Source organism: Arachis duranensis, chromosome 7, assembly GCF_000817695.3.
Source record: "Arachis duranensis cultivar V14167 chromosome 7, aradu.V14167.gnm2.J7QH, whole genome shotgun sequence".
NCBI classification, from domain to species: Eukaryota; Viridiplantae; Streptophyta; class Magnoliopsida; order Fabales; family Fabaceae; genus Arachis; species Arachis duranensis.
Genome location: NC_029778.3, coordinates 50,494,092 through 50,506,519, shown reverse-complemented (window position 1 = coordinate 50,506,519; position 12,428 = coordinate 50,494,092). Strand labels below are relative to the sequence as shown.

Below are 12,428 nucleotides of genomic sequence, written 5' to 3'. Positions count from 1 at the left end.
CACTTTTTCATCTTCTTCTTGCACTCTACAGAGCAACAATTTAGGGACTGTTGAATTGGGCAGAATGAGAGAGGGATTATATGTTTTTGAACCTAATTTCGGTAAAAATAGATCTACTACACATTCCATAAATTCCATCCAATCCCCACCCGTTACACCTTTAAATATATGACATTTTCGTTTAGGACACCTTTCTAGACAAAGATTTAATCATTTACATAAATAATTTCCTTTTATCTCTATGCATCATGATCAGGCTTGTGACATTTGTCATCTTTCTAAGCAAAAGAAATTTTCATTTTTTTAAAGTTTTGATTTATTACATTTTGATATTTGGGGTCCGTTTCGACAAAATTCTATTCATAATCATAAATATTTTTTACTATTGTTGATGATTTTAGCCGCTTTATTGGGTTATTTTATTAAAATCAAAAGGAGAAGTGCAAAATCATGTAAAAAATTTTATTACTTTAGTTGAAACACAATTCAACTCTAAAGTCAAAACTATTCGTTCCGATAATAGACCAGAATTTATTTTACATGATTTTTATGCTTCAAAAAGCATTATTCATCAGCGTAGTTATGTTGAAACTCGTCAATAAAATGGAAAGGTAGAACGCAAACATAAAGATATTTTGAATATAGCTCGTGCTCTTATGTTTCAATATAATTTACCACCATCTTTTTGGTCTTATGCTGTTAAACATGCTGTTTATTTACTTAACAGAGTTCTATCATCCGCAATAGATTTTAAAACACCATTTGAGATTTTATTCAATCATCCACCAAATTATCATGACCTTAAAATTTTTGGATGCTTATATTTTGTTTCTATCCTAATGGCAAACAGATCAAAATTTGATCCAAGAGCCAAAAAGGTTGTGTTTATTAGCTTTCAACATGGTTTTAAATGATATATTGTTTATGTTTTAGGAGATAAAAGAATTGAGATTTCTAGAAACGTGATTTTTTATGAAATGATCTTGCTTTTAGTCATAAAAAATGTCCAATTCCATACACTCAACCCAACATTGCCAAACACGCCTTCTCAAAAATAAGATTCAGTTAGTCTTCCACTTGAACCCTCACCCATACACATTGACCCAACTCCATCTAATTCTTTATTTTCTCCAACAACCTCTTCCTTCTTCCTCATTGTTGTTTCCTAACCAAGTTGAACCCATGACACCAAATCTCTCTCAAGGCACACACCCTTCTATCCTTCTATACTAGACACCAGTCCACCATCACCTTCTCATCCTCTGTCACCTTCTTCACCACATGAGCAACCCCATCCTCGTCATTTCGACTGGCCTCACCGACCTCCAGCATATCTCTCTGATTACTTATGCAATTCCTCTCTCATCTCTACAAATCAATCTTCCTCAAAGTGCAAGTATCATTTATCTTCAGCCATGTCTTTTTCTTCTCTTTCATCCTCACATAAAAAGTTTCTTTTATCTCTACATTCTGACATTGAGACAAAATCTTTTAAGGACACCAATCAAGACTCTAATTGGCGTAGTGCTATAAAAGATGAGTTGGATGCTCTTGAGCTGAACAAAACTTGGCGTCTTGTTGATTGCCCTGCAGGGGTTAAGCCAGTTGGCTGTAAATGAGTTTATCGCATCAAACGCAAGTCTGATGGTTTAGTTGATCGATATAAAGCACATCTTGTGGCTAAAGGGTTCACTCAAACTGAAGGTGTTGATTTCTTGGAAACTTTCTCCCCTGTTGTCAAGCCTGCCACCATCATGGGCCCATACATCAGTTGGATATCAATAATACTTTCTTATATGGGCTCTTTCTGAGGATGTTTATATGACTCTGCCACTCAGATCTACATCTCCCTCAACCGAATCAATACTGTAAGCTACTAAAATCACTGTATGGTTTACGACAATCTAGTCGTATGTGGTATGACAAACTTTCTCATCTTTTTCTATCTCATGGATATCAGCAGACCTCATCTGATTATATTTTATTTGTTAAATTCACTGGTGCTCAAATTTCTATCCTTCTAGTCTATGTTGACGATATTGTTTTCACTGGTAATTCCATTTCTGAACTTGCTGCCACTAAGTCTATTTTGCACCAACACTTTCAAATTAAAGACTTGGGCCCATTAAAATATTTTTTGGGTATTGAAGTTGCTCAATTAGTGAAGGAAATTTGCTTATCTCAAAGAAAATATTGTCTTGATCTTTTGGAGGATTCTGGTTTATTAGGTGCTAAACCTGTCTCTGTTCCAATAGATAGTACCACTAGACTATATCAAGACAAAAGTCCCCTGCTATCTGACCCTTTTGTATATCGCCGTTTGGTTGGCCATCTTATCTATCTCACCACTACTCGACCGGACATCATGTATGCCACTCAACAATTAAGTCAATTTATGACATCTCCTACTAAATCTCATCTTCAAACTGCCAAGCATGTGTTATGATATCTGAAAACTAGTCCCGGCAAAAGACTTTTTTTTCAAGAGAATCAGAAATTCAGCTTCTCAACTTCAGTGACTCTGATTGGGTCGGATGTCTTGACACTCGGCGATCGTTAACAGGTTATTGTTTCTTCTTATGCAGTTCTATAGTCTCTTGGAAGACCAAGAAACAAACCACCGTTGCCCGCTCATCCACGGAAGCAGAATATTATGCACTTGCCAACACAACTTGTGAACTTCAATGGATACTAAATGTGTTACAGTTTTTACGCATCTCTCCTATCCGTCCACCAGTTTTATATTGTGATAATTAGAGTGCTCTTCATATTGCTGCTAACCTGGTTTTTCATGAATGGACCAAATATTTAGACGTTATTGTCACTTGGTTCGACAAAAAGCTCAAGTTGGAGTGATGAAACTTCTCCCAATTTCCTCCTTTGGGCAACTAGCTGACATATTTACCAAGCCTTGTCCTCTTAACCCTTCCATCTTAATCTGAATAAGCTTGGTGTTCTTGACATCTTTCGTCCTCCAGCTTGCGGGGGGCGTATTAAACCACTCTTCCATCTTAGCCCATGACAACAATAAAGACGTCTCACGGCCCACAAATTTAGCCCAACATAATACACAATTCAATTATAATTTTAGTCTTTATTATTTTATCTTATCTTATCGTTATCTTATCTTTATCTTTATCTTATCTTTATTTGCTTTTATCTTTCATAGGCCAATGCTCTATATATACTTAGTTTTACCTTCATAGTTTACAATTTTCAATCAATCAACAATCAATAAAATTTTTTCATCTTTTCTTTTCTTTCATTATTCTCTCACAATTTTATTATCTTTGCCTACTCTTTATATTTCTGTTTTATTATTAAGGAAGAACCAAAAGCTTAGCATGCATTATTTTGGTCCATTTATGATAAAGTAGAAAATCAGTCCCGTAGCTTACAAACTGGAGTTGTCTACGAATGCCAAAATTCATTATGCATTCCATATTTCTACTTTAAAAAAGTATAGGGCGACAACATCACTCGTTACTTACCATTGTCACTGTGTACTACTACAATGAGACCAATTTTATACCCTCATAAGGTGCTGAATCAACATTCAATTACTCAAGATGGCAAAGAAGTTAAGAAGATCTTAGTATTACAGGGAGGGGGAGAAGGAAAGCCAATGCAGTTAAATCTACTTGGGAGTTGGCTAAATAGTCTGGCGGTATATTATCACTCTTCAACATTAAAAATAAGGTTGTTCTTAATGGGAGGATGATGTTACGTGCATGAATGAAGTGGTAATTCCCAAATTGGGCCATGCACAGCCAAAGCCAAGTAAGGACGTGTCCGCAATAATTAATTTAAAGGAGTTGGTTATAAAGGATGGACATGTCACATATAACAACGGATCCAATTGATTATTGACCAAGAAGGGGCTTAAGAAGAGAGCTACTAATAGGCGATTAGGATGCTATGATTGGTAGCACATACAGTGGTACAATTTCTCTCTAATAAATTTTGTTTCCCTTCCCTAATTTTCATCTATTAATTTTCTTTCTCATTCTTTGTTTTTGTTTCTTCTTTCTGATCAGGTCCTTCAAGCACTAATAAGACAAATGACTGATACTTAATTTCTCTTCTGGTTAATTTTTTCTACTATATTCTTTTTTTATTTTTTATTAATTTTTACTATTTCTGCTACTACACTATTGTTATCTTGGATTAATTTTCTCTGATATTATATCACTTTCTATTATATACATCAATATATATAATATTTAACATTTTATCCTCACACATTTCTATATGTTTTTTTTATTAAACTTCAACCATAATTATATTAAAAAGTTTTTCACAAAAAAATTATTTAACTGAATTATAATTTAAAATTGACGGTCACCACCAACATTTTTGTAACAATATAAGAAAAGTTTTATGTCAAGATTTTAATAGTAAAAATTTAATTTATTGATATTGAAGTTCTCATTTTTTACATGTACTTTGGTTATTTAAACTTATTTTCTCACATACCACATAAAAATATTCTAATTTTATTTTTGTTATTTTTAAGGAGTATTCTTTGAGTAATTTAGCTAGCTAAGCTAATGTTTTAAATAAGATAAATTCTACCAATTTTTTCTAATTTTAAAGGGTAACATACCCTTTGTTACATGTCATAATATTAGTGGTTGAATTAAATTGGTTTGTCATAATTAAATTTAACTTTTTATTTAATCTAAGTTTTGATAACCCAATTAACTAACTATGGTATAATTCTTTTTACAATTTATAAAAATTATTAAAAAAATTTATTTTGTAATTTATTTTTTCTCAAACCACATATTTATTAATCATTCTCAACAAAAAATTCTCAAAAGATAAAATAAAAAAATATAAAAAAATTATTTATTAATCATTTTGTAATTTTTTTTTCAAATCACATATTCATTAATCATTTTCAATAAAAAAATCTCAAAAAATATAAATAAATAAAAAATTCAAAAGACATAAAAAAAAATTCTCGTAATGTTATCACTTGATAATAATTCAGTCTTACTTTCTTCATATTATTAAAAAAATTATTTTTCGTATGATGACAATTTAAAAAAAAAGTGATTAATTAAATTCCGAATTGTTGAGAGTAAGAGAAAAAAAGAAAAAGAGAAAAAGAACTATGCAATCTTCACTAAATTTAAAATTCAAATTTAATTGAAAGAAATTAAGGGGATTTATTTAAAAAAAAATGTTATTATCTCAAAAATTTCTATAATTTTACGTACTTGTATATATTTTAATCTATTTATTCAGTAAGTTCATTCAACATGTATAATTTTAATTGAACTGTAGCTAAAAATAAATTTTATTATAATAAAATTTTTTTTAATAAGTATCAAATATATTATATACGAAGAGATTTTTTTAAAAAATAAGGAAGTAAGAGAGAATTATTAAGATATAATGTTTTGGACATTTTTAATGTCTCAAACTTTTTCTATTTGTTTTTTTATCTTTTGAGATTTTTTTGTTGAAAATAATTAATAGATATGTGGTTTGAGAAAAAATTAAATTACAAAATAAGATTTTTTTAATAATTTTTATAAATTACAAAAAGAATTATATTATTGTTAATTAGTTGAATTATCAAAATTTAAATCAAATAAAAAGTTAAATTTAACTATAATTAATTAATCTAATTCAATCACTAATATTGTGATATATAATAAAAAATAAATTATTTTTTAAAATTGGATGAGTTTTGTAGAATTTACCCATAAATAATAGTACAACTTTCTGTTCCTAGGTAAAAATTTTAATGATAAGATTTTAGTAGCTAGAAGTCAGCTTTTAATAATTCTTAAACAAGTCCTTGTCCCCTCTTCCTCGTGATTCCTTTCGTTAATAATTTATTTAATCTGCACTCAATACATTATTTCTAGTATTTAGTGAATCATGAATCATCATTTTATCAGAAAGTCTAGAGAGCCAATATTTTTATTAAAATTTAATTAATATTTAACTAATAAAAAAAATAAATAATTATATATTATTAAATATAATCTTATATTATTAAAAATATTAATAATAACTAATTAATAATTATAAATCATAAAATCTGTTCACCTGCACACTCCTTTTTTATAATCAACGGGCAAACCCCCATAATTCATAAAGTATTACGAACCTAACAATAAATTGACTTAGTATTTTATTTTGGTTCACAATCATGTACACTAGAGTGCCACTATAAGTTTCCTAAAAACAATTATGTTTTAAAATATAACTGTCCACTTCTAATATCAAGATATATTAATTTTTCAACAAAACTATTAATTTTAGTGTGTGTTGTTTTCTCCTTTAGGAGTAGTTTTGATTACTCGCTCTCATACACATTAAAATATTATTATTAATGTTACCATTCCTTTCTTTACAAAAATAACTATTCTAAATAAAATTTCACATATAGAAAGTAAAATCTGATTTCGATAATGTTTAATCTTATATAAATAAACAAAACTATTTTTAAATAAATAAACACATATATTATTATATCTATCATTATAATTAAATTAAATTAAAATTAAAGTTCCTATCATAATATTAATTAGAAACATATAATACTGATTGAATTCCACTTTCTCAAAAATTTATATAACATACACTCTTAGAAAATAATAATATATACTTTAACTTAACACAAATTAAACAAGATATAATATGGGATACACAAATACACTAATTTTAATGTTTGTAACACATGGAAATATAAAATATATTAAAATATAAATTAATATTTAGAATTTTTAATGTCTTTTATTAAATAAAGTATCTAAATTAATTTTTTTATTTTAATAAATAATAGTATATATTATTTTAAAACTTATTTTAAAAGTATAAATTAAAAATAAAATTAGAGATGCCGAGATGTAATTTTATTTAGATATATCTAAACATAGAAGATATGTGTGACGTGACAGTGACAAACGACCGAATGTTAAACAAATATTATATCTAAAATTAATTAATTTAGCAAATTGTGTGTTTCATAGATTTTAATTAGAGAAAGTATTGGAACTAATATTAATTGTGTATAATAAATTAAAAAAATAAAATTAAAATTAAAAATTAGATCATTAATTAATTATTTAATTTTAAATTTAAAAATTTAAAAATTAAGATTAGTATTTAAATCCATTCACACTATATACAGTCATTTCTAATCCAAAATTCACTGTCGTCTTCTCCAGTTCTCACCTCGTGTTACTAAATTTTTCGTAGGCCATACTGAGACCACCGCATCCTTTCACTGCCCGATGCGCCTTGCCCTCCAACGCTCAACTTAACGTTGCTGTTGCTGTTTTCGTGCCTCTCTTTCAAACCGGCTTCGCTTTCTCCCATTTCTTCAAACCTCTTCTCAACGATGATACCACCATGCTCTTCTTCTAGCCAAGCATAATTAGCTTCTTTCATGATTTGAACCATATGCTTCACAACAGTGTCGCTTTTGTCATGACTAGTCCTTCAAAATTATGTCACCACAATAATAGTTTCTTCTATTTATTCATCTTCTTCTTCTATTTTAATGGTCAATTTAGGACATTTTAGTAGGTATGCGGATGGTTATTTTATATTTATGTAGATGATTATTTTGATTGATTGAGTTTAGTTATATAATTAAAATATGTTAGATGTTCAATTCATTAGATATTCGGATGATTATTTTTATCCTTAAGTGGATGGTTATTTTTATTAAGGGTGAGTGGCGTGTGGCAAGCCAAGTAGCCACAGTAAAATAGAATGATTATTGATGAAGGTGGAGTGGTCGCCAGTTGAAAAAGAAGAAAGTATTGGAGAATTTTAGATGATTATTTTTTTGAAATAATTAACTGAATTTTTTAAAAATTTAAAATTTGAAATTGGTGAATTTGAAATTTGACGTAAAATAACTGAATAGAAATTTTTAAATTTATTATTTCGTGGATAATTTTTATTTTTAATTCATATCGGATCAAATAAACAGTTCATTATATATATTGTACAAATACTCTATTTGCTCTTTAGCGAGACTCAATTAATTAATTTTAAGGCGTACCTGATAATTGGTCTTGTACAAAGAGACAGCTGCTGCATGAGAAAGGATGAAGTGGTGTGCAACGATGTAAGGTTCAGTGGCTGAGTTTCCAGCACTGCAATTTCCAACGTAGTTAGAGCATCTTCCTGGTGCAAATGTTCCACCATTGTAGCCATTCACGCTGAATGACAATGGTTCGTTCAATGTCACCCAATGCTTCACTCGGTCACCAAATGTCTTGAAGCAGAATTCAGCGTAGTTTCCGAAATCCACCCTGATTAATAATATTATTCATTGTCAGGTTAAAGTTAATGCCTGTGCAATACAAAAATCTCTATTTAGTATTTAACACATCTTTTTTATATATTTTTTACATTAAGCATATAAATATGTGTATTTTTCGTGTTTAAAGGATTGTGTATTTAAGTATAAACGTGAGTATCTGAATTTTTATGTGTTAATAAAAAAATTATATATTTTAAAAAACAACTCTGTGTATTTGAAATTGTGCAATTTTTTTTAAAAAAAACAGCATATTTTTGTGTATATTTATGTTTAAAATGTTTATGTATTTATAATAACATTTATATGTTGAATTTTATTGGTAGATACTGAATACTTTTCCATCGTATATGTAGTATTACTCAAATTAAATTAAAACAAGTATAAAAAAAATAATTTTTAGTTAGTTAATATTAGTTTATTTTTTTAATTCTAAAAATTTTTATTTTTTAAAAATTTAAAATTTAAAATTTAGAAATTAAAAACTAAAAATTTATATTTTAGAATCTAAAATATAAAATAAATAAAAAAATTAAAAAAAGTAAAAAAATATTCATTAAAAAAATTGACTTCCTCTCATTACTCATATATGGCCATTTGATTGAATTAGCTTACACTATTTGAGAACCAAGAAATCCTCCGTACTCATCTTCAAGAGCTTGTGGTAGGTCCCAATGAAAGAGAGTAACAAATGGAATTAAGCCTGCCCCAAAGAAGAATTAGCATAAGAGAACTACTACTGATTGATGAACTGTAATGATATAACATTTTTTTTTAAATATTTAAAGAATTTTCTATAATGAATTAAATAAAAGTTAGATAATTTTAAATTGTAATGATAATCCGTTCTTTCCTTTGGAATATCATTTAAAAACAAAACATTCATAAAAAACTAATTATGTATAGATAGATTTATCCTTAAAAAGATAATTTTATTTGGTATCTCCAAGAAAAAATAATTTAGAGGTTAAATATATTCAAAAGGTTGATTTTTTTTTTTGAAATTTCTGTATGTAGATTTATATGCAAACTAAATCTTTGAGTATCATACATTTTTTTAAGCCGATAAAGTATTGTTTTAGTTCATTTAGTTTAGATTAAATTTAATTTCAGTTTCTAATATTTAAAGTGTCTTATTTTTATCTCAAATACTTTATTTTGTCTTATTTAAATCTTTTGGTTAAATTTTTCAAAACACAAAACTACCATTCTTGTCTATCTCACCCTTACATATAGTTACATGGCTGTTTTCATACTAATCACCATTAGCATTATCATATAATAAAAAATAAACGCGTGTATCTGTTAGGTCTAGCTAAAATGATTAATTATGTCTAATGATGGAAGAATTAATTAGTGAAGTAGTCAGAGGATGACCATTTGAGAGGATCTCATCAATGAGATCATTGTAGAATTTAACTCCCAAGGCATTGACTTTTCCTTTGCCCTCTGCAAGAAATCACTTTCCCCATTATGTCACATGAAAGGAATGCCAACAATAATATTAAGAGAAAGTATAAAGAGTCAATGGTTTAAACGTACAATGTGTACAATGGAGGTTTAAGAAGTATTAGAGATATGACCATTAGTGTTACATTATCCTGTCAGGTTATGCTTTTGGGATGAGTGGTTTTAGATATGGTATTAGAGTTTTAGATCTAAAAGGTCAAGAGTTCAATCCTTGGTGAACCCCAAAATCCTGGATAGTATGGTGATGTTCATTTTATTCATAGACCAAAAATTTAGCCCATTATACACATTGTATACTTAGGCCATTGGTTCCCTAGCACTACCCTAATATTAATAGTTTAATTTCCACTTATTGGATAATCTTACCTGGAAATATTCTTGGCCATGAGATGGAGAACCTTATGGAATCCAAGCCAATTTCTTTAGCAAATTTAATGTCACTCTGTTAAATTAAGTAACTGGCTTAGTCCTTTAATTAACTCAATGGATATTTAATTTTTCCTTAAGAGAATTATATATCATTATATGGTGTTTGATAACCAAGTTAGTGAAATTTGTTAGTAAGTATACCTTGTAACGATGATAAAAATCGTCAGCTACATCACCATTGCTATGATCCGCAATCTTTTCTGCACATATAAAAAGGAGGAAGAAAAAAGAAAAGAAAGAAAGAAATACTGAAATTAAGATATCTACCTCACATAAATGTAATTACACATACATCTATATATATGATTGATGTTAATTTAAAGGATGGTTTGTAACTGTAACGATTGCAGTTGTAATAATAGTGTTGCAACAATTACTATACTGCAATGTATTGGGTCATGTTTGTAGTGTAATGCTAGTTTATATAATCTAAATCACATTAGAACACATCAACGGGCCACAACAAGTATGTGAGAAAACATAAGACCACAAGTCCACAACCATTGCAATAGACACAGTTTTTTTTTTCTTTTTGCTTTTGTCATTATATCTCCTAGCAGTGTGACATCTATTGCAGACTGGAATTCCATTTATAGATGTATTGCTAGCCTATAAATTACTATATGCATAAGACAGAATTTGAACTCCGACATTTTCTTAAGCGAACAATAAACTAATTAATCACTACCAATCCAAGTATATTATTAGACACAAAGTTGAGTTGTAATTAAAATAAATAATAAATAAATTGAACCGCAATGGCCACTATATCCATTATTATTATCACAATATGATTTAAAACCCTTTACAATATTATTGGTTCTAGTTTAAATGAATCAACTGATGAGAGATCGAAGACTTAGAAAGAACAACCTGGATTTTGTTTCGTGAATGTATCCCATATGCTTGCTCCCCTTCCATCCATATTTGCTGCTCCTTCTGACTAAATAATTAATATAACATAATGCAATTGGATAATGTGTTGTCGCAACAATTAATAAATGCTAAATAAGATAAGTTATCACTGGTTTTGGTTAATTTTTTTTGGTTACTAAACATTTTCTAATATACATATATATATGATTTGAAATTCTGATAGCAGCTTATAGTGTTCATAAGTCTAGTTCTTTCTACTAAATCCAGCTAAAAATTAAAATAATAAAAAATAAAAATGTAAATCTTTAGCTTATTAAGAGCTATTGTTTTTAACCTAGCGGTAATTATTGATGCGGTTACAATTTTTACTGTTATTCATCTGTATAGGCATCAATGAATCACAACATATAGTGATATTGTAATTGCAATTTACAGTAGTTTCTTAAGACAATTTGAAACCATTGATATCCGATGTGGTCAGTAAATTAAAAATTAGAAGAAAAATAAAGGAGCTTTAAGTAATTTAAGTGTTTGATATAAATGTGATGGATGATATTGGAACCTGATAAGCAGCAGAACCTGCACCAAATACAAAATCAACAGGGAAAAGACTTCTATTGAAAGATGCGGTGTAGTGACTTGGTGGTGCAGTTGGAGAAGGTACACTTTGAGAGCCATTAGCTAAAAGAAGCGTAGCTACGGAGAGGAGGGAAATGAAGTAAGAACATTTAACTCTCATGATTATTTTGCTTTTGTGTGATATCTAAAACTTTGATTTCATGCCTACATATTTAAAAGCTCGAGGTTGGAAGTATGTGTTACCAACAACAATACCCATACCCATAGGCTCACTACAAAGAATCATAGTACGCATAACAATAATTATTTTAATTTAACGGTAAACTTTTTTTATCTTTATTGTTTTTCAAAATTTTTTAAATGATCTCAAACGTTTAATATAATTTGATTTTATCCATAAAATTTAAAATAAATTTTAATTTTGTCTATATCATTTAAATATATTAAATTACTAATGATCATACCCTGTCCCAAAACATAAAAGTTCGGCCCAATAAAGATAAAAGACCCACCTAAGAAGGTGGTCTTTACCGCATATCCGACCTCTTTAAAGAGGTCGGCCGGGTACGATGAAAAGGAGCATTCTATACTTATCTAAGTAAGTAAATGCCTCTTCGAATCTCTCCAACTAATTCTATCTTCCCCAAAAGATAGATCCTAACAAACTCCCAAGTATTAGGTATAATTTACGTTCTAATATACTAAAAGCCTGCCTATAGCCTTTATTGTGCTCAACTACCCAAGAAACCTTTATTGTTAAATGTGGAGGATTAATTGA

At 28.6% G+C, this 12,428-nt stretch overlaps 1 protein-coding gene across 1 annotated transcript in view; it reads right to left on the bottom strand.

Annotated features, from left to right (window-relative positions):
- Positions 1–11,905, bottom strand: part of LOC107458924 (vicianin hydrolase) — a 39,605-nt gene extending 27,700 nt beyond the window's left edge. The window contains exons 1-7 of the mRNA XM_016077138.3: positions 11,634–11,905; positions 11,069–11,138; positions 10,337–10,395; positions 10,133–10,208; positions 9,674–9,745; positions 8,912–8,999; positions 8,036–8,288 (exon numbers count right to left, since the gene is read on the bottom strand). Coding sequence (XP_015932624.1) covers positions 8,036–8,288; positions 8,912–8,999; positions 9,674–9,745; positions 10,133–10,208; positions 10,337–10,395; positions 11,069–11,138; positions 11,634–11,810 — 795 coding nt within the window. The 5' untranslated portion in view covers positions 11,811–11,905. The remainder of the gene's footprint in view (positions 1–8,035; positions 8,289–8,911; positions 9,000–9,673; positions 9,746–10,132; positions 10,209–10,336; positions 10,396–11,068; positions 11,139–11,633) is intronic.
- Positions 11,906–12,428: the final 523 nt, after the last annotated feature.